The sequence below is a fragment of the Prionailurus viverrinus genome, chromosome A1 (genome assembly GCF_022837055.1).
Source record: "Prionailurus viverrinus isolate Anna chromosome A1, UM_Priviv_1.0, whole genome shotgun sequence".
In the NCBI taxonomy this organism is placed as follows: domain Eukaryota; kingdom Metazoa; phylum Chordata; class Mammalia; order Carnivora; family Felidae; genus Prionailurus; species Prionailurus viverrinus.
Window position 1 is genome coordinate 170,788,827 of NC_062561.1, and position 26,660 is coordinate 170,815,486.

Here is a 26,660-nt window from a genome sequence, read left to right on the forward strand (position 1 = left end):
TGTTGGAAGGCTGATATCCCTTATAATACATATTTTTAATTATCCTTTACATGTAGTCAGTTGCTCTTCCTTACATACTAAGACTTGCTAAGACAAATGTCTTAGGAGCCAGGCAGATAATAAAGGAGTGAAGGTGCCTGGTGTACCCTGTGTCACAAACCCACTTTTTATATTAGGCATATGCATACATTCTGTATGTCCATGCACACACAAAAACATACTACTTCTAATTTTTCTTTGTGGCTTTCATTACACAGAATCATGAGATTATGCCATAAAGACATTACTACCTTTATAAAAATAATAATGGCCTCCCATCAGGGATGTAGTGGGGAGCGGTGGGGCTTCAGCAAACTGGAGCCCACCATTCTCCGTGCACAGTGGGGCAGCCGCTGCTCGGTGGCAGGCCATCATCTCCATGGGGAATGGGGCCCCTTGTTGCCAATTTTTTCTGTGTTTGAGCAACCCAGAAGTCTGGGATTTTATGTGAAGCTGTCCAATCTGTAAATGTTGACTTAGCTTGTTTAAAAATCAAAATATAAAACATCTTTTTGCCAGCTGTGACTCTTGAACCACCCATTTTAAACCTTGCCTTAAGTTCTCAAAGTTGGGCCCTTCAGTAGGGAACTAGACATTAGGACTGGAACAGTCATGGACTAAATTGTTATCCCACTTTCCTGATAAAGACGAGCTGAGAGATAAGGCTCCTCTGCTCCTGCTAGAGACCCCCAGCACCCTGGGGTTTGAATGCCTGCATACATAAAAACAATTTGAGAACAGTCCAGGAGATTTACTAAGTGCCACATACTGTGTAGACTAACATTTGGAGACAGGGAGAAGAGAGAAATTGCCAAAAGATTGATGTACTAATTTGGGTATGAAATGGTCAAACCCTAGATAGCCCCATTGCCTGAGGAGCAAGTTCTAAATCATTGTGTCCTACAATACATATGGAGGTAGTAATGACGAGAATTCTAACCATCACTGGCAGTTTTATGTACTAGATACCTAAACTCAGAAGAAAGAAACTAAACAGAGTTGGTTTGACTAGGTCAGAATAATAGTTTTTAAAATAGCTTACATATTGCTCTTTTATGCTGAACAGTCATTTAATACTGTAACAAATACGAATGAGTGGATGGATGAATATATATATATATTTTTTTTTTTAAGTGTATATGACTAGGGCTCTTTTAGTATAAACATATGAATATGGCTCTGGGTAGCTTTTTGGGTTGTTTTGGTTTGGTTTGATTGATTGGTTGATTGATTTATATATTAGTTTGTCAACTCATAACCTAACTATTATCTTACAACTTAAACTAGAGGAGATGTGGGATTATTTCACAGCAAATGAAGGAACCAAATAAGACCCCTTATTGAGCTAGAGGAGGGAGGACAGTTGATGCCACTAACATAATACCAGGGAGGGAAGGAGGGGGTACATGGTGGGTGTCTCCAAATTCTGGCATTTCTTCAGAGAATTGCCACCTTATCAAGTAAGTTAAATTGTATTCAAATTCTTTTTAGATTCTATGCATCTGTATTTGTCTTAATATTCTCTATGGATATATATTTTCTGTGAACCTCATAAACATTTTTTAAATTCCAAATGCTGCCGTTAAAAATTTTAGAGGCCAGGGGCGCCTGGGTGGCGCAGTCGGTTAAGCGTCCGACTTCAGCCAGGTCACGATCTCGCGGTCCGTGAGTTCGAGCCCCGCGTCAGGCTCTGGGCTGATGGCTCAGAGCCTGGAGCCTGTTTCTGATTCTGTGTCTCCCTCTCTCTCTGCCCCTCCCCCGTCCATGCTCTGTCTCTCTCTGTCCCAAAAATAAATAAACGTTGAAAAAAAAAATTAAAAAAAAAAAAATTTTAGAGGCCATAATTTACTCTTCAGATTAATTCTTTTTAAATTTCACTTGAATTTTAATCTGTCTGATTTTTAAATTTCTTTTCACATTTTACTAGACATTAATGAAGAACAGAAATACAATCCTATTTTTTTGTATTTATACTAGCTGCTTTGAGAGAAAGCCCTTGGTACTGTGGGTTGTAGAGATCGGTCTCCTCGACTTAAGTCGGACCATGCCTATACTTATGTGATCCTCAGTGGATGTTTGTATTTAATAACCCTGGCCAGTTTGTTTGTTTTTTTTGTTTGTTTGTTAGGTCAGATTGAAGTTATCATGGATCGAAGACTCATGCAAGATGATAATCGTGGCCTTGAACAAGGTGTCCATGATAACAAGATTACAGCTAATTTATTTCGAATACTACTGGAAAAAAGAAGTGTTGTGAATGTGGTAAGAAAAAAAAATAACTCACATGTTCTGATGTTGATTGTTCTTTGCCATCCAAAATTTGAAATTTTGACTTTCCACTGTTTTATGATTTATGGTTTCTAGTTTTGAGATATCTTTGTAATAGACTTAGTCTCTACTGACAAGAAAGAGAACTTCAGTTACACATATCCTGTGAGATTTGCATTTAGGTCGTCTTTTTCTTTTATTTTTGCTTATTATGTAGATAGAGAATTATGTTAAGGAATCAGTTTGGATGAAATTTTATGAAATTATTTTGAAAGAAAGAGTTGAATTTAAAGATAGAATGTGGTTGTATACTTAGGAGATTAAGTTTGATTCGTAAAATTTATTTAAAACCTAGTGTACCTATTCTAGTCTTAGACTCATCGGTTGAAAATTGATTTACTTGTTCGTCTTGTTCAGTTTTCATGCTCAGAACAAAACCCCAGCATTCCATTAAATAATCTAGCTAAAGCTCAGTTGGACATGAACCAATATGATAGTATGCTTCTTCAAGGTGACATAGAAGTCATCATCACGGTCCTCCATACATACTGATATCCCACCTCATTTGGCCGTCTCCATGGCCCTTTTTTTCTTATTCTGCTCTCCTTGTTTCTTCACTGACCATTTCAAATCTTTTCTACTCTTTTCAGCAGATGACCGCATGGACTTCACAGAAGGAAAAGCCATTTAACAGTGCTCTCTGTTCTAGATATCAGCCATCTACTCCCACCCTTTCCCCCTGCTTAACCCTGCTGATGTCTTCTCAGTGCTGTCATTATAAAAGCCAAAATCCTTACCGTAGCATGAAGAGCCTATCACGATGTGGGCCCTGCCTGTTCCCGCAGCTTCATCTAGCATGACTCTCACTATTTCTACTCTGAACCCACTGGTTTTCTTTCGATCCTAAGTAATCCCCATGCACCCTGTGCCTACAGCACCTTTCCACTTGTGATTTCATTCTCTGCCCAGGGAACTCTTCGTAGTAGTTGAGATCAAAGTTCTCTTGGTCAACTGCTTCTGCTGGACCAGGCCAGATCACCTTCTTCAGTGCTTTCTCAGACTATTCAGCTGTCCTCCATGCACATGTGTGATTATTTTATCATTGTCCTTCTCCTCTTTTGGACCATAACTTCCCTGAGAGTAGGGGCTCTCTCCCTCTGCTTCTAGGATTGTCCCTAGCAGAGGAAGCGGTCACTATTTGGTGCAGGAATGAATACACAAATACATAAATGAGCGAGCTAGAATTGCACACTGTGCCACTGCATCTGTCCCAACCACTGTTTACTGCCTTGTCATACTATGCATGTTCTCTCCCCCTGCTAGATTCTAGGGACTTGTCTACTTCTTTTCATGTGCCCCACAGGGCCTTCTTGCCTGTGGTACATATTCTATAAATACAACACTAGTTGATTGAATGAAATGGCAACAGCTCATTAAAGCAAAGAATTCTTCCAGTATGTAGAATCTTTTAGGAAAAAGATTTTAATATCCATTTTTAGATGTCAAGATTTATACCAGTTCTTGGGACTCATGGTTTAAATCAATTACTGACAAGATGGCTTAATTTTAGGTCTAAAACTGCATAGGAAAATCATTGTCTGAGTGCTGGCAGCTACTGTCTTTTTCTCCTCCTGAAAATGTTTCTGGCTTTTATGGTTTTTTTCTCTCTATATAGACACTGATTTGCAAAACTTCTGTTAACTATGGCAATAAGAATTTTCATGTCAGATCTATAAAGCTTTCATTTAGAAGTGAAATAATTTGTTTATTCCCATTCAAAACTCCTTGGATAGTAATTGAAATTTGATCCAATGTTTTTATAATCCTGTGTTGGTTAAATTTTCCTTTTGCTCAACTATACATTCTTGGACTTAAATCAATAGTTTCTTTTAAATAAAAAATGAACTAGAGAAGAGAAAATACATTTTAATTTCTAGTGAAGTTGACTAAAAAGACATTTGATTAAGAAATGTTCCATCTCTTGGGGCGCCTGGGTGGCGCAGTCGGTTGAGCATCCGACTTCAGCCAGGTCACGATCTCGCAGGGTCGTGAGTTCGAGCCCCGCGTCGGGCTCTGGGCTGATGGCTCAGAGCCTGGAGCGTGTTTCTGATTCTGTGTCTCCCTCTCTCTCTGACCCTCCCCCGTTCATGCTCTGTCTCTCTCTGTCCCAAAAATAAATAAACGTTGAAAAAAAAAAATTTAAAAAAAGAAATGTTCCATCTCATATAACTTAAACTTTCTAGAAAGTGTTTTTATTTTCAACTCAGACTCTAATCTTTAAAATAACAATGATAGAAACCATGGTAAGGAGACACTCTTCTGTACAGGAGAGCATTTTAGTGGAAAGTCTTGAGCCTGCCAGAGCCTCCTGGGAGTAATCTGGATGACTGAATGGAAGTGAGTCCTGTTTTTGAGGGTTCTGTGGAGAGGCCTTGAGAACAAGGACTGGAATGATAATCGCTATTAAGATATACAGATGCCCGATGGGTTGCTCTGGCTATGTGAGGCTGACTGTCGTCCATGGCTATGACACTCAAGGGTCAACAGAAGTGGTAAATGGGAATTGTCTCTTTGGCATTGACCCTTTAGGATTTGTTTCTTTGATGCCTACTCCCTGTCCCTTCCTGCTGATGACTGCTAAGTAAAGAGGGGCATTGAACCAGGAATCACTGAAGTTAGGTGACCATAGGTCTTTGATGACTATGAGGTCATATCCCACTGAGGAGCTACAACTCAGTCCCACTTGAGGGAATGTAGGGGCCTAGTGTGACTTGGATTTCCAGTGTTTTGGGTTAAAAAAAAAAAAAGTCACCTGTTTTTGTGAGTTTTTGTTACTTTTGTTGACAACTTTAATGTGAAATGTCCTGGATTTTTTTCTTTTTTTGAGAGTTGGCCCCAAAACAAACAACTTCTTAATGTTGTGCGGACCTACCAAAACTATCTATATAGGCAAATTTAGCCCACACATCACCAGGCTTCACCTCTGCATTGAATGATATTTATTTCTAAAACTCATGATTCAGTATAATTTTCCTTCATTATTTTTTTCTCTTTTTACCCCATCCTTTCCCCTACTGTATTTTTCTCTCATTTATTTATGTTTCATTTGCTTTTAATAGATTAAGTTCAGTACACATTTATCAAGGTCCCACCATGAATCAGGTCATACTGAATAAGCAAAAGTGACTCAAAATATCATCTCTTATTATCTTAAATAACTTATTTATTAGGAAGTTCTGATGTAGATGAATGGGAACCTTTGATGATTAGGGATCAGATTACTTAAGCAGACTTAATGAAGGGCACCACAGAGCCTAGCAAGAAATTCTGACTTAGGAAATAAGGGCCGGAACCCAATGGAGATCTCAACTTGATACAGTTTGGATGAGAATGTGCCAGAAACTATTTTTAATTTCACACAGGCTGCAAGGAGAAAGCTAGACTTGAACAGCTTGAAGCCTTCCAACCAACAAGAAACCAAATGATGTTTATAGTAGTATATTAGTGACTACAAGGCTGGGGAATTCATTTACAGCTTAAACAAACACATAAATTTTCCTCTAGCAAACATGTTTTATAAGCTTTGGGTTTATCATAAAGATCACATTAAAAGATTACCTTTCCAGGAGATTAATCAAGAACTGATAATTCAACAATTAAATATCTTGTTGAGCCCCTTGTTATTGTAAAAATATTAGGAAAGTACATGAATGATGGAGCCTTCCAGGACACTTGGTCCCACCCTGCCTGGCCAGCTTCCAGCAGTTTTGTTTATTGGTGGTGCTCTCCCAGCCCCGACCCACACTCTACCATAAACTTATATTCCTTGTCTCACTTAGGACAATAAGTGGCTTAGTTCTTGAACTCTTGAGGTACTTACGTTCATGACATTGTTTCCTTTGACAAGACTTTTCATTCACATGTTTCTGATTCTGAATCATTTTCTTAATCCAGAAAAAGTTAAAGGGTGAGACTTATACTTTTGATTCCAAAAGGAGCTGTCTTTCTTCCACAAGGTTGGGAAGATATCGGGGGTGATGGTTTCCAGCACATGTCCACAGAGCTACATGTGACTGACTGAGATTTGAGATTCACTTCGGGGAGCTGTTAAGCTTCGGCTTCCCAGGGCCCACTCCCAGACATTCTGATTTAGTAGGTTTGTATTAAGGCCCAGAGATCTAAGTTTAAAGCTCCTCAAGCCATTCTTATGTGTGGTCAATTTGGGGGAGCACTGAAGGTCAGGAGAACTGGTTTGGGTTGGGAAGAATGGTATATATGCACATTACTGTTTGTAGGGTATAGGTGATCCATCAAGAAGTGTCCCACCTATTCACTGAAGTGTCCAGGAATTCCTCCAAGAGCATAGAACAAAGCCAGAGAGCTTTTTCTGAATGTTTCTTGACCTAGAATGGACTTAATGCCTTCCAATTCTGATAAGGCAGGTGTCTTCTTTTCTTTTGGAATCTTTTATCTTTTATTACTGAAAAGTGATTTTGTCAGCAATCCTGACCTAGATTATGAAGTCCTTTGATCTTGGAATACATGTAAAGTTTCTTATTGAAACTCTTCCCTCAATATTCAGTAACATGCATTAAATTTCAGTATTGTTGGAGAATATTGCTATATATGCTTTGTTTAATCTTTCTTTAAAAAAAAAGTGTGGAATGGGTACTTTTTTTTACAACTCTTTTAGATCTAATATTTTTTGTCAGTATCTTAATATTGCAGTGTCCCTCTGCTGCCTTTAATTTTTTTTTCGCTCTCTCCATAGTCTGAATTATAATGACATCTACAGTTCGCTGCTGGCAAGATGCTTGTCACTCTTTGCTAACCCTCTGCTAATCTGACATTCTGAATTTTAAGCTCTGTATCCTCTATAAATCCTATCTTTTCTCACAGATAAGTAGCCAAGCCTTTTATTTGAGCCCTGTATTGCAAAAAGAGTGCAAAATCAGAAGATATCAGTGAAATGGACATTTAAAAAAAGAAGATACAAAATTAAATTTGTTCCAAATGTCACTGTTGATTAAAAAACCTTTCTGTATAAATTATTTTCTCTTCTTAGTGCTTTTCTACGTCTGCTTTTATACCTTAGGCATAATTAGTTAAGGTTCCACTTAGTCACTGATTTAATTAATTGGGTGTGTCATCTACCATATGCATATCCCCAGCCCTGGCAGACTTATTTAATGTTTGAACATGCTGAACCACTTGTCTGGAAGTATATTCCATAGCAGTGACTAAATTACTTTTAAGTTATACTGAATAATTGTGTACTAGGTAGGTATATAATAACTATTCCATAACATATATAACACTTTCTGTTTGGAGAATAAAGTACAGTGAAGTAAGTGGCATTGATTTACCAAATTTAACAGATGATCTAGATATACTACTACCTGTGTTGTTTAAAATCCTTATTCATATTGAGAATTTCTTCAAAAAAATCCTGTCATTGGGTCACATTTATAGAGCACACCTTTGGATCAACACATGATGTCATTTTTTTTTTTTTAAATGAAACCATGATGGAGGCACTTGGGTGGCTCAGTCAATTAAGCATCCAACTCTTGGTTTTGGCTCAGGTCATGATCTCACAGTCTGTGAGATTGAGCTCCATGTCGGGCTCTGTGCTGACAGTACAGAGCTTGCTTGGGATTCTCTCTCTCCTCTCTTTCTGCCTTTCCCCTGCTCTCTCTCCCTCTCTCTCTCAAAACAAATAAATTTAAAGAAAAAAAAAAAAGAAATCATGAGAATATGTGGGGTAAAACCTGAGGGAGAAGAGATAACATTTGATGATATGCGAGATGTATGAATATCCCAACCTATCTACTTAAAGAATGTCACAGACTATGAGTCTGGAGTTCTCTTTTGTCCAGCAAGAGAGAGGACGCAGAATTGAATACAAGAGAGGCTAATGTCCGGGAGGAGATAAGAGCCCCAAACAGGGGTTTTGTCTCCATATGTATTGAACTCTCAAGATACTACCTGCGTGGTGAACATTAAGAAAACAAGATCTTACACACATGAGGAATGTGAAGAAAACAGACAGTAATCATTAACTTGTGTGTGCAGGAAGCAAAAGGTCTGAGGGACAAGTGGAGTTGTGATCAAAGTACAATAGTACATTGGCATCAGATGGAAAGCAATTTCCTGCAGGTGATATAATAAGTTACTCGTGATCCCATTACAATATCTTGCTAGCTAACCTCAGGCGCTTTTGCCCCGTAGTGGCAGCTTTCAGCCCTAAGCCTTTTTCTAACCCATTTATGTAAGTAGAACCTTTTCCCCACAAAAGAATTTTGTGGTAAGTTGAAAAAGAGTTTCCGTAAAAAGTCTTACGCTGTACTAAAATGGCAAAAATTATTTTCAGGATTTTTAGTGCTTAAAGCAATGGGAAAAAGCTATTTCTAAACATGGTTTAAATGGACACTGTTCATTTTCTTATATTGCTTAGAACTGAAATTGGCAATCTGTGTGTTGTCTGAGACTGTTATTTACAAAATATAATAAAATCAGAGTATATATGTTTATATTTCTTTTCGACTTAAACCCTGTTGGGTAATTTAGTTAATATTACAAAAACTGCAAATATATATCACTTACACATTTTTGTTTTTTCTTGATAGGAAGAAGAAAAGAACTCTGTCAGTTACCCATCCCTTGTTAGCCACATAACTTCTTCTTTCCTGAATCATCCTGTCTTTACAATGATAGAAAAGATCCCCATGCCAACCCTTCAGCTGCTAGGTGAATTCTCTCCGTTAGTGTCATCTTTGCCTTGTGACATTCATCTCGTTAATCTGAGGACAATACAGTCAAAGGTACATCCCAAGATATATCTATAAAGAATTACGATTTTGTAATATATTTGATATAATGGGATGGGAAGCAGAAAAAAAAATACAGCTGGGGTGGGGGATGGGCTAAATGACTGATGGGCACTAAGGAGGGCACTTGTTGGCATGAGCACTGGGTGTTATACGTAAGTGATGAATCACTAAATTGTACTCCCAAAACCAATATTACACTACGTGTTAACTAACTTGGATTTAAATTAAAAAAAAAAAAAAAAAGTAAAATTCAAGAAGCCATGAAGAGTAAATTTATTTAAGTATGGGTAATGTAAAAATTAATTTTCTAATACAAAAAAAATTTTTTTTAATTATTGAACTTAAAAACATAAAACAGGAGTGCCTGGGTGACTCAGTTAAGCATCTGACTTCGGCTCAGGTCATGATATCGCAGTTTGTGAGTTCCAGCCTCACAACAGGTTCTGTGCTGACAGCTCAGAGCTTGAAGCCTGCTTCAGATTCTGTGACTCACTCACTCTCTCTCTCTCTCTCTCTCTCTCTCTCTCTCTCTTTCTCTTTCTGCCCCTCCCCCGCACTCACGCACTCTTTCTCTCTCTCTCTCAAAAATAAACATTAAAAAAATTTCTTTAAAAACCATAAAATCTAAGTGCATGTGGATATATGGGAAGGAAATATATAAAAATCATAAATAATATTTTGATCACAATTGAGATTTATTATAAAATTTCCTTTTATTTTTAAACTTCATGTTAAGCTACTACATTATCCTCTCTAAGCATTTTTCTGTGCATATATATATATTTTTTAATGAAGTCGGGATTATATTTCAAAAAAAATTTTTTAATTACAACTGACCCTTGAACAACATAAGTTTCAACTGGACTGGTCCACTTATGCAAATTTTTTCGATAAATACAGTACAGTACTGAATGTATTTCCTCTTCTTTATGTGTTTCTTTTTTAAAATTTTTTTTTTCAACGTTTATTTATTTTTGGGACAGAGAGAGACAGAATATGAACGGGGGAGGGGCAGAGAGAGAGGGAGACACAGAATCGGAAACAGGCTCCAGGCTCTGAGCCATCAGCTCAGAGCCCGACGCGGGGCTCGAACTCACGGACCGCGAGATCGTGACCTGGCTGAAGTCGGACGCTCAACTGACTGCGCCACCCAGGCGCCCCTGTGTTTCTTTTTTAAAGTTTATTTTTTTATTTCTTTTGAGAGAGAGAGAGCACAAGCAGGGAAGGGGCAGAGAGAGGGAGAAAAACGATCTCAAGCAGGCTCTGTGCTGCCAGTGCAGAGCCTGACACAGGGCTCAGACTTATAAAACGTGAAATCATGATCTGAGCCAACACCAAGAGTAGGACACTTAACTGACTGAGCCACCCGGGCACCCCCTTGTGACTTTCCTAATAACATTTACTTTTCTCCACCTTACTTTATTTTAAGAATACAGTGTATAATATATATAACATACAAAATATGTGTTAATCAACCATTTATGTTGTCAGTAAGTCTTCCAGTCAACAGTAGGCTATTAGTAGTTCCATTTTGAGGGAGTCAAAATCATGCGAATTTTTGACCCTGTGGGGTATCTGCATCCCCAACCCCCTGCACTCAAGGGTCAGCTATACTGTGAGTTTTTACTGTGCGTCAGGAAACTGTTAAGAGGCCTTTACCTTTAGGCAAAATCATTACACCTTTCATTTGACACTTGATCTATAGTTTAGAGTGTCTTCAACTACTAATTTACATTATTCCCAGAAAAGTTCTGTGGATGAGAAGGTCAGGGAATATTTTCTTTTTCTAGATAAGAGAACAAAAGCTGACCTGAAGTCACTTATTTGTGGGTGGGAGAACTAGGCCTTAAGATCAGCTCTACTGGTATTTTCCATTTGTTTCTCCTTGTTGGGCACTGTTCTGAGGAGTTAGAGAAATACGAAGCGTAACATTTAATTATTTTTGTATCAGAGGCCTTGTACATTCAGATCTTTCTCCTTAAAATCACTGCAACTCAGACCTTGCGTTGAGAAACCCAACTATTCAGAGACATCTAAAGACACACTAGAGGAAGAACCAGGGAAGGTTTTATTAGATATGGAATTTTAATTCAGACTGCTTTTATGGGCATGTATGCCTACTTTTAAAGTCAGAGATTACATATGAATAAAAAATTAGACGTTTGACATCATCTTTATCTTTTGGAGAGCTGTTTTGATATTGTGAGCTGGCATATGCCTAGCTGGAAATAGTAAGTGTTCAGGGATTCCGTAGGAAATATATGGCCAGAGTATGAAAAGGAGAGAGTGTTCATGTTTGAAGACAACATAAGAAGAGAAAAACGTTTAGTTTAAGAACAAAGAACTAAAGCAAACCAAGTAAAGTAAGGATAAATGCCTGCGAATTTGGACACTTAGGGCTTTTTAAATTGTATGACCAAGATAAGGTACTTACGCCTAACTCTGTAGGAATACACATATGACTTATAATAATGAATACAAGTGAATGCAAGAGGCCTGCGTGTGTATCTCTGTATGTCAAAGGCTTGTCTGATCATGAGAGCAAACCTGCAGGATGTACTTCATGCCTGGCCTGCTATGTGCCAGTTACAGCTAAAGGCATACAATCATGAGCAAAATGGAAAATAACCCCTGCCTTTCTGGAGTGTGGATTCTGGTGGGAGGAGAAAAATAAAGAAGATAAACTAAGAGAGACGTAACGTATTAGATGGTAATACATGTTAAGGAGGAAAACAGAGAAGGGAAAGGCAATTCTAGATGATGATGCAAGTTTGCAGAGTGTGGTTGGCAGAGGACCTTGCAGAAAAGATGATGATGGAGTAAAAATGTGCAGGAAGTTAGAGAATAAGAGACTCGTGCAGATTTCTGGGGGTAGAGTGGTCCTGGAAGAGTTAAGAGAAAGTATGGAGGCCTGAAGGCAGATGATGTGGTGAAAATAGAAGCTCCACGTGAGCTGACCTTTTCTTTAATTCCTTGCTGCATCTTATTGCCTAAAAGAGTGCCTGCACATAGTAAGGGCTCAGTAACAATTTGCTGATTGAGCAGATCTTAAATGAGTGTTCTTTCTAGTGTTCTGCTACAGTCTCTTGTGGGTCTACTTTTTAAGTCACGGAAAGGACACACCAGAGATGGTAGCCTTCCTGAGTTTACCTGTCAGTTCATGTGCTAAAGGGAATGAATGGATAGAATGGGGGGGGGGGGGGGGGGCGGTAACAAAGCCCCTGAGCCTCAGGTTGCCACATCTAGGTATGGATGGTAGAGGATGGTAGAGCAACCTAAGCCTGAGGACTTCTGGGGCACATGGTGACCACTGTTCCTTAGCCTGTTTCCAGATGACCCTTTCCATGATTGTTTCCTGGAAGCGGTTCCAGCTGACTGCAGTCAGTAGGAGGAAGGTTTAATCCTCTCCAGTGCGGGGCTGTCACTTGTTTTCCAGATCATTTCTTTTTTATGGTTACCTGCTCCTTTCATTCTTCCTGTTTATTGCCTATCTTCCTGTCATACAAACCTCATCACTTCCCAGATGAAAAATTCCATTGCTACCCATTTGGTTCAGACCCTTGAGCATTCAGACCTTCTAGGGTCTGGCCTCCACTCACTGTATCCACCTAGCTTCCCTTGATCTTCTCACCTGTGGACAGGTGGACCACCACCTTTCCTGGATTGCTGGCTGAGTGCTGACTCAGCTACCCTTTATAAAATGAGAACGATGTGAGATATGCCTGCTTGAGGTCTGTTGTGAGAAACAGATAAAATAATGCTGTGAAAGCCCTTTGAAAACAGAAGTGTTTTGTAAACATACATTATTACCCTGATGATGCTTACCGTACTTGCCAGCTCAGGTGCAAGGTAGGGTTTTAGCAGAGGAAATAGAAAGCAATTTAACAATTTGACCAGGAAGAATAAACACTGAAATGCTCATGTTTAACTATAACTACTATGCTGGCACATGATCAGAACTAAGTACTTAGGTCTGCTTTGCATTATCATATCACTTGGTGCCAGTTCCTGTGTTGGTCTTTGATTCTTAGCACATATTTCTAGCAGTTGTTTAAAAACTTACTCGTGGGGTGCCTGGGTGGCTCAGTCAGTTAAGCATCCAACTATTGATTTCAGCTCAGGTCTTGATCTCATGGGTCATGAGTTCAAGTCCCATGTCAAGCTCTGTGCTGACGGTGTGGAGCCTGGTTGGGATTCTTTCTCTCCCTTTCTCTCTGTCCCTCCCCAGCTCATGCTCAAGATAGATAGATAGATAGATAGATAGATAGATAGATAGATAGATAGATAGACAGACATAAAATCATACTAGTAATCCTAGGGGATTGATTTGTCCATTCAAAATCACTTCTTTAAAGAGTTGCTGTCTGTCCCCTAAGCTCTAATAATAGGAAAATAATCTTTGAAAGAAGCCTGATGCAGATACTGATTCAATGAATGCTTGGTGCTTAAAATGTATCAAGTGTAATTCCATGGTTACACTAAAAGAAGACAAAAATGACTCCGTGAAGAAATCCATAAGCCAGACCTCAACATTTTCTATTGTGTTCCTGTTTTTGTGTTCTGGCAACTCCCAGCATATGATAATGAATTGTTCCTTTAGAGATAGCACAGCATTTTTCCCATTGAAGTAATGTCAGCATAGCCATTGGGTTCCAAGCAAGACCAGAGGTCTAGTATCTAAGTAAGCATTTTCCTACCTACCACTTCACAGTATTTCCATGAGAAATGGGTCTGAGAACCACCTTGATGTGATGGAGTCACACCTTTTTGCCTGCCTAACTTCCTCATTGGCAGTGTGATAGAGGATGTCCCTACTTGCCCATTCCCCAGACCACTGTCTGAAGTTTCCTTAAATTCTACACCTCACTTGGTCTTCTTGACTTCTCATTGAGAAAATGATTATGGGCTCATGCAATGGTGAGAGAGGCAAGGTAGGGTCTAGAGATGTGCTAATCCACCCAGGTGGTTATTGTCATTGTATGCAGATCGTACCAGGGAGATTTTCAAATAGAGATTTTTACAGGTTTCCCCATCTCTAAGATTCTGACTCTGTAGGTCTGGTGTGGAGAACTTAGGAATTACTAATTTTTAAAAACTCTCCTCATGTGTCTAGACCTTGCTATTATCTCCATTTACTAAATTGGGGAAAGTAAGAATTAGAGATTAGGGGTGCCTGGGTGGATCAGTCAGTTAAGCATCTGACCCTTGATTTCAGCTCAGATCATGATCTCACAGTTCGTGGGATTGAGCTCCACATCAGGCTCTGCATAGAGCATGGATTCTGTCTCTTGTGCATGCGTTCTCTCTCTCTCTCTCTCTCTCTCTCTCTCTCTCTCTCTCTCTAAGAATAAATAAATAAGAAATTATATAGCTAAGATAAAATTACCCAGCAGTAAATATCAGAATTAGGACCCACATCCAGGTTTGCTGAATCTGGGTGCTGCACAGGGCCTCAGAGGGTAGTGTTTGACTTTTATTTAAGAGTCAGCAAGTCTGTTCCTCAAAGTCCAGTTTTTCAGGAATTGGTCTTTATTGGTAGATGAATTTATGTTTTTATAAAAGTATATCTTGCTTTTATACTTGATATATGCTTTTGGAAAAAACTATGTGTCATATATTTGGAGTTGTGAAGATAGGAGCAAACATCTATTAAAACCCTGCCTCCCAGCATGCTGAGCACCCCAGCGCACTCCTGTCTGGGAATGTTGTCTGGGAGTGTAGCTGTTAGCCTTCTCATTCTGTAGGTTCATCGTCCAGCTCCCTTCTCTTTATCAACCTCCTTTTCTTGTACTATCAAAAGCTTGAGATATTAAAAAGAAGATTCTCTAAAGGCTTGAAAACTGGAGAACAGGAACATCACTGAAATGCACCAAACAGGAAAACCATGCTGTCAGGAAAGCCTATTGATTAACAGAGAAGGGAGTCTTGGTAGAGAGGATGCTGGGAGACTCTCACCAGGGGCCGGGGAGGGGAAGGGTGACAGATCAGGGGTCAGGGTTCTTTAGGCTGGAGTGATAGGTTCAGCCTAGAATGCTGGCATTCTAGGGACCAGAAGGAACTTGATGAAGCTGTTTATTTAGGCAAACAACGAAAGATACGTTGTTCAGGTTTTTTTCCCCCACTGCTTTTATGTTCAGGTATATTTTTATTTAATTCATTTATAGATATGTTATCTTTATATCCACATTTAACTCTGTTCTGTATGGCATTTTAGTTTGGTTTGTGCTGAACTGTTTCTTACAAATAGTTCGTCATTTACACATCAGCACCACTTACTGAATAAGATTTTTCTCTTGTTTACACTGCCCCCTTTTCTTATAAGAAGCAGTTTAAGGTTTTTACTTCATTTTGCCTTTCTTACAAGAATTGATTAGTACTTTATTAATCTTCCTGACTTCTGGAAAGGTGAAAATTGTGGAGAAAATTTCTTTTGTTGTACATATCTAAGAACAGTCAGTCATTCACCTTCCCCTTTCTTTCTGTCATCTTATCTTGTTGATCAAAAAAGGATAACTGTTATTGGACATTTTAATGAATGCCCTGGAAAATGAATTTCTACTGGTTATTTCCTGTCTCAGCACTGAAAATGCAGCGTGCAATTTTCTAACCTTTCCAGTTGCCAGAATACACTGAAAGATGGGTGGTGGTAGGCATTTTGGAGGAATCTGGGCAGGTTGGAGAAATTTTCCCACCAGGTGTTCAGCCATACCTTAATCTCTATTTATCTTAGACATTCTTTGTGGAGGGTGGGGACACATTTCTTTTGGAGAATTTAGTCAAAGTTATGGCTTTCTCTCTTCCACAAAAAAAAAAAAAAAAAAAAGGTACATACATAATGTTTATTACAGTTTCCAGAAGTTTACTGATCTGTGAACCTCACATCATTAATGAGCAAATCAAGTTTCTTTTGGTGTGAGACAGGAAGAGCACAGCTCTATATTTTGAGCTCTCATCCATTTTGATAAAGGAACATCAAAGAACATCCTTTTCTTATGAGGGACTGCCATGTGCCATGTGCATGTATCATTTTCAGAATGGCCTTAAATCCTGTTTATAATGGGAAGAATGGATGGATGATGGGTAGGCAGGCTGTGGATGGATAGAAATGACAGTTTCTAATCCTTACTTACTGAACTGATACCTCTTTTGATAAATCATGGTTTTAGTGCTACTGGAACCATTGAATAAATACTCCTTTTTTTCTGTTAATAATATTTTCTTACTGTTTTTATTTATTTTTTGGAGAGAGAAAGAGACAGCAGGGGAGGGACAGAGAGACAGAGGGACAGGGGGGGATAGAGAGGGACAGAGGATCTGAAGTGGGCTCTGTGCTGACAGGCTGACAGCAGTGAGCCCAATGGAGGGCTGAACCATGAGATCATGACCTGATCTCCCATGAACGATGAGATCATGACCTGAGCCGAAGTCAGAAGCTCAACTGACTTAGGCACCCAAGCACCCCAGTACTCCCTTTTTCTAACTTCAAATCAAAGAGTGAGCCCCTTCAGGTTTTAGGCTTTTCTTATATTACATCAAAAGTAGTCTTCCTCTTTTCCCTCCTAGCTAGCTGTGGGCACCAATCCATAGCTAGAGCAAAGGCAAGAAAGAGAAAGAAGCTGTTAAATGCACTTTGGAATCAAACCACCTTTTTGGAGTGTATCCCCTCTATTACTGGCCAAGTGACTTAGCACAAGTCACATTATTCTCCCACTTGCCTCATTAGCAGCATGGCAATGATAACGGTACCCACCCTTAGAGATGTTCTAAGGATTAAATGAGTTAATGGTTGTGAAGCGTTTAGAATAGTATCTGGCATGTAGTAAGCACTGAGTGCTTGACAAATGAAATTTCTTAATGGTGATAGTTCAGTCATGAGTAGTTGTAATTGTTACTAAAAGTGAAATTAAAATGTTGGCCCTTTTTTTTCTTGTGTATTTATTTTGAGATAGAGGGAGAGGCAGGGCATGAGCAGGGGAGGGGCAGACAGAGACAGAGAGACACAGAATCTGAAGCAGACTCAAGGTTCTGAGCTGTCAGCACAGAGCCTGACGTGGGGCTCAAATGATAAGATCATGACCTGAGCCGAACTTGGCCGCTTAACTGACTGAGCCAGGCACCCCCATGGTTTTTTTTTTTATGTATAAATTGGAGGCTGAAGTTCATTCCCAAAGTAAATCTTGATATCACTTTAACTTGTATTCCTCATGTATTTTTTGAAAAAGCTGAGCAGTTATTAATAACACACCTGAAATTGTCTATGTGCCAGGTGTTGGGCCGAGTATTTTCTCTATATTCAGCTCTCCCAACGGTTCTATGAAGGTAGGCAATATTGCGCCCCTGTTACAGAAGAGGAAACTAGCTGACCTAAAGATGGTAGGTAACTTACCCAGGTCACACAGCCAGTAAATGATATGCTGGGAGACACATCCCAGCATGTGTGACTCTGGATCCTCACCCAGAAACTTAGACTGCCTCTTACATGAGAACAGAAGGGGAGCAGTAGTGCTTAAAATGTTGAGGAACACTGCCTGTTTTTCAGTGACTACCCCATAATTATGGGACATGCTTAGAAGGATCTACCAGTCATTTGTGGGAAGCCTCCTGAAGGACAAATGTTGGGTCAAGTAGTGATCATTGCTATTGGAGTATAAGAGGAGATGCTTTGTGATAGGGATATTCCTGTGCATTTAAATGTAGTAACACAAACTTGTATACCGCCTCAACTATTCCAGAGGCTTTTGTGAGATGAGATGAGTTTATCCATGAAGAGTATTCTCTACAGGGTCCTGCTCACAACAAGTGCTCAAAAAGTGTTAGCTGCAGGGGTGCCTGGGTGGCTCAGTCAGTTAAGCATCCAACTCTTGGTTTGTGGCTCAGGTCATAATTTCATAGTTTCATGGGTTCAGGCCCCACATCAGGTTCTGTGCTGACAGTGCAGAGCTTGGTTGGGATTCTCGCTCCCTCTCTCTGCCCCTCCCCACCTGCACGGTCTCTTACTCTCTCAAAGTAAACAAATAAACTTAAAAAAAAAAAAGTGTTAGTGATAATTACTGTTAAGGTCACTGTGGTTGTGCCTGATCCCCAAAGGGGTGCTTCACGAGTCTCACCAAGTTTTCTAAGTTCTTGGAGGTTCAATGATGTATTCCCAGACACATGACTGGTTCTTGGATGGGACCAAAGCAAACCTTGCCTCTGATTGAGCTTTTTCTAACCTCGATGGCTTTGTTCTGCAAGCCAGACCATCTTCTCTCCACTCCCTCCGGTTGCCTGAGAAACCTCGCAGGCCCTGCCTAGACCAGAGCCACAGGTCAGTTTTTCCCCTGAAGTGAGTTCTGCAGTGGATTTTCCAAGTGACTGCAGAACGCCCAAGCCTTCCTGAAGGGAGTCAGCCTCTACCGTGGTCTGAGCTGTTTTACGAAGACACTTAATTTGAAGCTCTTGGCACAATTTGAAAATTTGTAAATTTCCTTCACTTCACCCCCATCCCTTTTTTTCCTGAGATCCAGATAGTCCCAATATATTAATGAATATAAAAGCAGGTATTTTCAGTCTGTTTACTCCCCTTGAGCATACAGTATCTCTTTTTGTGAAGGTATCTGTTTTCTTGCATGCATATTCAAGTTAAATTCACAGTTTCCCTACTTTGAAAAACAGTTTTCTTGGAAATGAAATGATGAGACAGACTTTGAAACTGAAAAACTGCTGCTTTGCTTCAGGTATTTTTGCTTGAAAACTGATACTTTCATGAATATTTAATTTTTAAAAACTTGGACAAGATGATTGCTATTTTAGTTGGTATGCTAGCCCTTAACAAAAGTGGTGCAGTTTTAGTTTTGAGAGAAAGTGTAACTTTTTTTCCCATCAATGAAAATTACTTTTCATTACTTTAATCTCTACTTTTGTATTATTTAAATCTCTTGTAAAATTAATGGTAAAATTCCAAAGATGGTGTTTCCCTTCCTTATTATTATTATTATTATTTGTCACTTCCAGTCTGCTAAAGGCCTTACACACACATTCATTATTTCAAGGGCAAATGTGTTACAGGAATTTTAGCAAAACCTGCTGTCAGATGGTTTTGTATGGATGATCTAGTGAATTAAAATGGCCAAAGCTTTAGGTTATAGTGATATGTGCTTTTATTATTTTATTTTATTTCATTTTATTTTTCTTTTTATTTTAGAGAGTGTGCAAATGGGAGAGAGGGGCACAGGAAGAGAGATAGAGTATTAAGCAGGCTCTACACTCAGTGCAGAGCCCAAAACAGGACTTGATTCCACGACTTTGGGATCATGACCTGAGCCAAAATTAAGAGTTGGAGTCTGAACCGACTGAGCCACCCAGGCCCCCCAGTGATAGGTGCTTTTAAAACAGTCTCATCAGGGGAGCCTGGGTGGCTCAGTTGGTTGAGCATCCCGACTCGATTTCGGCTCAGGTCATGATCTCAGGTTTAATGAGTTCAGGCCCCATGCTGCGCTCTGCACTGACAGCATGGAGCCTGCTTGGGATTTTCTCTGCCTCCTTCTCTGTCTGCCTGTCCCCTCTCAAAAATAAACATTTTAAAAAAAAAGAGTCTCATCAATAAACCATCTAATCAGTGAGTCTGAATTGGGACTTCGTTATGATTTTGATGCGTAATTGTTTTATGTATAATTTGGACGGTCTCTGATTCCTAAGCTACAGAGTTATGATGTCAGTAAAGAAAATTTATGAATAAGAAGTTAAATGAGAGTTATCGTTTAATTTGTAGCTATTATTAAAATAATCACCAATAATTATTTGATTGTATTGATAGAAATAATAATAGCTAAAATGTACTGAGGGCTTCCTATGCTACAGACACTGAGCTGAGTCCCCGTTAAACAGTTGAATTTCATTTCATCTCCATTTTATGGTAAAAGAAAATGGGGTTTTGCTAAAAGCAGCTAGTAAATTGCAGAGCTAGGATCTAGATCTCAAGCTGTCTGACTCCCACCCCAGGTTCTGACCCACTTTCTACAGCTTCTGCACCAACACATTCTGTCTTAAAAGCTAAGCCACCATACATAGTATTTTCAGTGGCTTAATATGTACCATGAGTCAATGAAGAAGGTAGATATGTATTAGCTCCATTTTACAGATAAGGAAACTGATGCTTAGGTGATAAGTGATATTCCAAGGCTGTACAATTGGCACAGGAGAGAATTCTCTTTGTTATTCTTCTGCAGACCTTATGTATATGATAAATGAAGTATTTTCTGACTGTGCTGTTTTCCTGCTATTTTGGAACTCGGTGAAATTTTTTGAAATTGTATTAGGAATCTTTATCATATGATTTAAACTTGCTATGATTATCATGTTCGTCCCGTGATGACTCAGAATTCCTTAAATGACTTTTTTGTCTCCCTTCAAACAAAATCTTAGCAGTACCACTGCAAAATAACAGTGTGAAATGTCATAAAATAGGTTATTCCAGCCAAGAATCTGAGGTGAGGACAGCTTTAAATTGTTCAGGCACATTAAAGTCAAATCAGTGGTGAGAACGCTGGCAGCTCTTCAGAAAAGATGTCTCTATGGCACAGTTAAAAATTGTATCCCCTAGTGAGGATGATTAAGAACATGGGCATATTCATATCTGTGGCCACAGACTTGTAAAGGGGATCATTTTCATCATGGGGTCGGTGCTCAACATACTCCACTCCTTTGAGTAGCCGAACACTTCTTAATTCTTCCAAGGATTTTTTAATTTATTTTGCTTATTATATAAGCATCTTCTCCCTTTAGGAAATGTAAAATTTATTAAGAAAATCATAACTTAAAATATTCAGAGCACTCGTGGCATCCTTACTTAAATGGATGCAAGACATTTTATTGCAAGAAAGTGTATCTTGATCCCTGTAGCTGACTTGTCATATTTAGTATTTTTCTCTTGGCCTGCACAAGAAGAATAGCTTCTGTAGTGTGAATTTAAATGGTACATCAAGCTAATAAATGTGGTTGGCCTAGCAAGTGATAAGCATAACTAATTCAATTTAAATGTCTTTTATATAAAAATAATGAACCAATGCATTAAAGATTAAAAATGTTAATGCAATTAGCAAAAATTAGCATTCAATAAAAAAGTGTGTTTCAGTTCTGAGGTGGATGATACATCATTCAGTGGCCAGATAAGGACTAAATTCAGGTACACATGATTCAACCAACGTGTATGTTAAAACTAAGTAAATAAAAATTAAATGCTTTATTTGAAGAAACTTTTATGAAACAGTAACATGTGGACGAAAGGGATACCCAAGTCCTCAGGAACTATGGAGGAAACCAAAACGTGAGGTGGCTTAACAAGAAGACTGAAAACGTAATGTCTCTTGACTCCTTGTGGGGAAGGTAGAGGGGGTGTAGCAGGTGGAAAGGCACAGTGAACATGGGACCTGAAGGGAAACGAATTTCCGTAGCTTACCCACTAAATCAAGCTTTTGTGGTTTTGGGGGCGCTGACTTCAAGCCAGTGGAGTATACAGTGGTGTCAGTATTTGCCTCAATGTCACTGGGGCATGTTGGCCCTCTCCTCATTTGCAGGTGGACGGCAAGCATTCTGATGAGGCAGCCTTGATCCTCCACAGGAAGGGGTTTGACTGCCGCTTCTCGAGCAGAGACACAGGGCTGCTTTGTTCCACCACCCAGGGAAAGGTGAGCTAAAAAGTTACTTTTGCTTGTTGAGTTAGTGCGCTTTGAAATCCTTGACAGTGAGATGTACCTCGCCTCTTCACTGACTCGTTCCCCTCAGCTGCTATAATTAACTCAAGTCTTTCTATCTTAAGAAAGCACTTTCCCAACCTTCAGTCTCTTCTCCTTGTCAACATCAACATGCATGGCTGGAACACATTTATGTTTGGAGATGACACTCTAATCCATTCTTAAGCCTTCCGTCGCTAACAAGTAAAGCATCTTCTTCCCTGCAGCGCACCCCCCCCCCACCATATTTCCTCTTCTCTCAGACATACTCATGTAGGATCTATTTCAGTGAAGTCTTAGAGGGCCAAGGCACGTTTTATAATAACTAAAGCAGGGTGGAGTATCAGGAGGGAAGCAGCAGAAAGCAGTGACATTGTGGCCATTCGGGTAGTTTAACCACTGCCCTGAAGCAGCCTTACTTAGCTCCAGTCAGTAGTTTCCCCAGGGGAAAATGCAGATCTAGATCTCCTGATTAAGCCAGATTTGCATGTGGGTCTGTACTGGGCAGGCCAAACAGGTCCCCAGGCTGACTTGCTGGCTGCTCATTTTTTAGTTTTTTTTTTTAAAAAGCTGTTGTTGCTGATAGTTCCATCAAGCCTCCTTGCAAGGAAATGAACCTCCTGAGTTCTGCCTCTGGCTCTGATCAGGCTGTGCTCAAAGAAGACATTTGAACAGGTCCTAGCACACAGGCAGGTCTGCCCCAGAGGGCAGCTCAGCTCACCCAGCTCTTCTCCGAAACCTCACAGGTACCCTGCAGATCAGACTCAAGTGATTCAGTTTCAACCCTACAAATTAGGATGTGCGTAGGATCTGAAAAGAAAAGAAAATATGGTAGGGGGTTAAAATCCACTTAAGCAGATAAGCTTCTCCATTTCTTGTACCATGCCCTATATGGAGTTGGTGTGAAGAAAGCACTGATTTTTTTTTCATTATGTTTATACTTTACCTTATTACTGATGACATAAGTATATTTGGTGAGAGCATTTGTATTTACACATTAAGACATCAAGTCTTAAGGGGATTTACCATCCGGAGATACCTATTAGGATAACCTGCTTGGGGTGAGGGTAGCACTTTCCCAGCAGTCTTCCCACCCTGAAAATGGGACTTACTGACCTGATGCACGTCCCTTGTAGTGGGCCTGTGTCCTTTCTCTCAGCTCTTTTGGAACAGGAAGAACCACACTGTTAGGTGTTAAGTGTTGAGTAAAAGAGGATACAGATGTTTTTAAAGCTTGCTGGCCCATAGATGGTTTTTTTTTTCTTTTATTGAAAAAGTGCCCCCTGCACATGATAAATTCTCAAGAAATACAGAAGAGGACTGGAGAACGAACTGCCCTCTCCTCGCTTCTGGGATGGTCTGTGTGTCCAAACATGCACAGGAGTATTGAATCTCCTTCCCGTTCCCCTTTTAATCATTAAAAGGAATCTTTAAATGCAATTTCACTCTCATACTGTTTTCCACTGAATATACAGTTGAGCTACTAGTCTTTCTTCAAAGTAGACCTAACTGTGCAACTTTTTTTTTATCATTTACTTTCTAGATTTTGGTACAGAAGCTTTTTAACATGTTCACGGTCTCAAGTCTTATACCTTCCTCGTTATCCTTGATGCATTCACCTCCAGATGCCCGAAATATAAGTGAGATCAGTTTGAGTCCCATGGAAATCAGCACATTCCGAATCCAGTTGAGATGAACCTGGCTTTCAAATTTGGATTGGGAAGCGTTGTCTTTTATACACTTCTTGGTTTGACGTGCAATAAGGAAGCACATTATTTTAGCTTCTGGCTACTGTGAGAACATGAATTCTGTGATTATTACTATTTTTTTTTTTTACCAGTACAGAAAGAAAAACAAGAAAGCCATGCTATAGCCAATGTTTTTTTTTTTAAGTTCCATCCATGAACCACCACCATCAGTATGAATTGATGCAACAACAAATGAAGAAATGTCTAAAACAGCCTCTCAACAGATTGTATCTCAGGTTAAATGCTAACTAATTATATCTGTGTTGGGGGTTGTGAAGAGGTTGCTATAAGTATTCATGTTGCCAATCCTTCATTAGTTTTACAACAATGCCCATTTTCACCAAAATGGAACAAAAAACTGGTGAGTAATAGCTAATGGCCAAAACGGTTGCAATCATTCATACACATTAGAAAATTTTCGTGTATTGAAATATGTGGCAAAGTGCAATCCATCAACCCTTATGATACGTATACAGAGTTGATCTTCATACCTTTTTCTAACGTACCACTTAACCCCTCCCTTCTCACCCTTTGTAAGTATTTCCAGAAATACCAGATTTTGAATCATTCAGTAGTAGAAAAGAGGCATATTTTCATTACTTGACAATGTGGGATAGGTGCAATTTATTCCATTGTCACTAAAATAGAAGAAGCAATTCCATAGGTACCATAACCTATTTTAGGTACCACAAGGTGTCTTTTTACACAGCTCATTTGAATACAGATGTTCTGAGAGGGGTTTTCTATTTTAAAAATAACCATATCAAAATAAATGTGCCTTATTTTTTTATAAGTCTTGTTAAATCCTTTGGTGTCCATATTCCTGTTAGGGGAAGGGGGGAAGGTGGAGGGGGCGGGGGAGAAGGTGGGTACTTCCTTTGACACATAAAGTGTATCATTTTTGCCTGACTGACGATGCTGGCCACATTCTGATCTGTTTCATTAAATTTGTGGTGATGTTATTCTAAACATCTTGACTATTTGAATGTACTGAGATGTCAGAAAACAAGAAAAATACTGTTTATTAAAATATGCTGCTGCCAAGAAGACTGCAGCTCGAAGCAAGGATTTTGTAACCTGCAAAATCCATACGCGGTTTCCATTTCACAGGAGGTAACCCTATGGAAGAGAGAATGCTTTAAAAGGGACCCTGTTTTGAAACCCACTTATATGTAGCTCATCATGATTTATCTTATTAAAGAACATGTTTGTTCAGTGAATTCCAAATTTGTGTACATGCTAACCTCAAAGTGAAGTTCCAAGCCCATGTGCCATTACAATACTTTTGATAAAATTTATTTTGGGATCATTGCTAACGTGACATTAAAATAAAAGCCACACTAGCAACATTTAGCGTATTTGATTTTAAGATAGAAAGGATTCTTTGAGTACATACACTTTTGAAAACTCTCTTTGTGTTACCTAATAATTATCTGACTTTAAACTTCCTTTCACCTCCTGCCATCCCAACGTCGTTATAGAGAAGTTAAAACCTAATTTCTGTTTTGCCAGGTAGTCCGATTATCATCTGGATTTTTTTTTTTTTAACCAAGATGCAGCTCCTAAGATTATTGTTAAGTTATGTGAAATTCATAAACTTTTTTCGCCTTTAATAACTAAGGAAACAATACTAGTGTTGATAAAGATATTACAAGGGAGTAATTTCATGCAATAAACGTGTACTGTATGTTTCCTTCCTCACTTTGGGGGATAAACAACTAAAAGAAAACAAAAACACCACTTCCTTTTTGTGGACATCTGCCAATGTTAGGATTGCTGGAAGCAAATCCCAGGAACAAGATCAGTGTTTGCGTTGCATCTTAAATGTACAACCTTCTTTGGGAGTTCACTGTGTTCTGTGGTTAAGTGGGTGTGCTTAATCGTTCTGGAAATTCTGATCAGTTGACATAAAAAATCTTGATGCAATAACGGTGGTTTTGCCACCCCTGGTTGGGTAAGATGGGTCTCTCCCACATCAGGCAGGCCTTCAGTGTGTGTTACCACCAGCCGTTCACAGGTAAAGCAGAAATTCTCTTTAAGCCAGCAAGGTTCTGCTTTTTATTTTTAGAATAAATCATCAGGGATATGAACAGAGGATGCTTTTGCTTTGGGTTGTGGTCAAGAACTGATTAAATAATTCAGTGTCTCCAGCACCCACTAAAAACCACACACTTCGGTTGTGATCTCAGTGGCATATTTGTTTGCATCAGTTTTATTACATTGGTTATCACAGTGTTCCGTTGGTCAAGTAGTTCCTTCCTTTCTATGAGCTTTTTTTTTTTAATTTTAACTTGAACTTATACCTGCCATGTTTGAGAACTCCGCATCCTTGTTTTCTTCAAATACTGATTAAAATAAAATGCTATAAAACGTGTGGTGAATCGTTGTAATTACCTGCCCATGTCTTTGTTGTACTTGTGCCGAAATGTTTATACATTCCTTTGTCTGGAAGAAAGTCTCTGCTTTCATTTTGATTATGTTGCTTACCTTGGAATCAAATAGGTTTTGATATTTTTCTCTTGGAAGATTTTATATCTTTTTGGGAATATGTAATATAAGATCTCTAATAAAAGATAAATCTTACCATGTACATGGTCCTCTAGAGTGGTTCTTCAGTCTTATTTTGTAAGCAACCTGTATGAATACATTTTGAGGGGAAGGATGGAGCAGTGAGGATCTATCTGTTCTTTGTTTCTTTAAGAACGAATCACTCTATCTTCAGCCCAATTCCAGTTAGAAAAGATAGTTTTAGAGAGCAAGTGGCAGAGAGGGGTGGTAGTGAGTTTCAAGTCTGGGTCAGGGGTCACCTCTGAGCGTGGAGTCTAAGAGCCTTCTCAACAACATGGTACCTGTGGAGCCTTCTGAGCCAATTGGAGGGGCAGGTGCTGGTCAGATTCCATATGTTGCAAGATAAAAATGAGGAGAGTAAGACAACACATAAGCTAAGAAGTTCCTTGTGAGCTGATCCGGAAGGTAAAGTGGGTTGCAAGAGTGACATCTCGAGGCAGTCTGCCAGCCTGCTGGCCCCAATCAGCACCCAGTGTAGTAGCTTTCAGGGAGTC

The 26,660-nt window shown here is 39.3% G+C and overlaps 1 protein-coding gene across 2 annotated transcripts in view; it reads left to right on the forward strand.

Annotated features, from left to right (window-relative positions):
• MAN2A1 (mannosidase alpha class 2A member 1) overlaps positions 1–26,188 on the forward strand; it is a 168,894-nt gene extending 142,706 nt beyond the window's left edge. For both annotated transcript variants that reach the window (XM_047862940.1, XM_047862948.1), the window contains 4 exons: positions 2,168–2,301; positions 8,937–9,131; positions 21,695–21,805; positions 23,394–26,188. In XM_047862940.1, the coding sequence (XP_047718896.1) occupies positions 2,168–2,301; positions 8,937–9,131; positions 21,695–21,805; positions 23,394–23,546 (593 nt within the window). In that variant the 3' untranslated portion in view covers positions 23,547–26,188. The remainder of the gene's footprint in view (positions 1–2,167; positions 2,302–8,936; positions 9,132–21,694; positions 21,806–23,393) is intronic.
• The last annotated feature ends 472 nt before the right edge of the window (positions 26,189–26,660 follow it).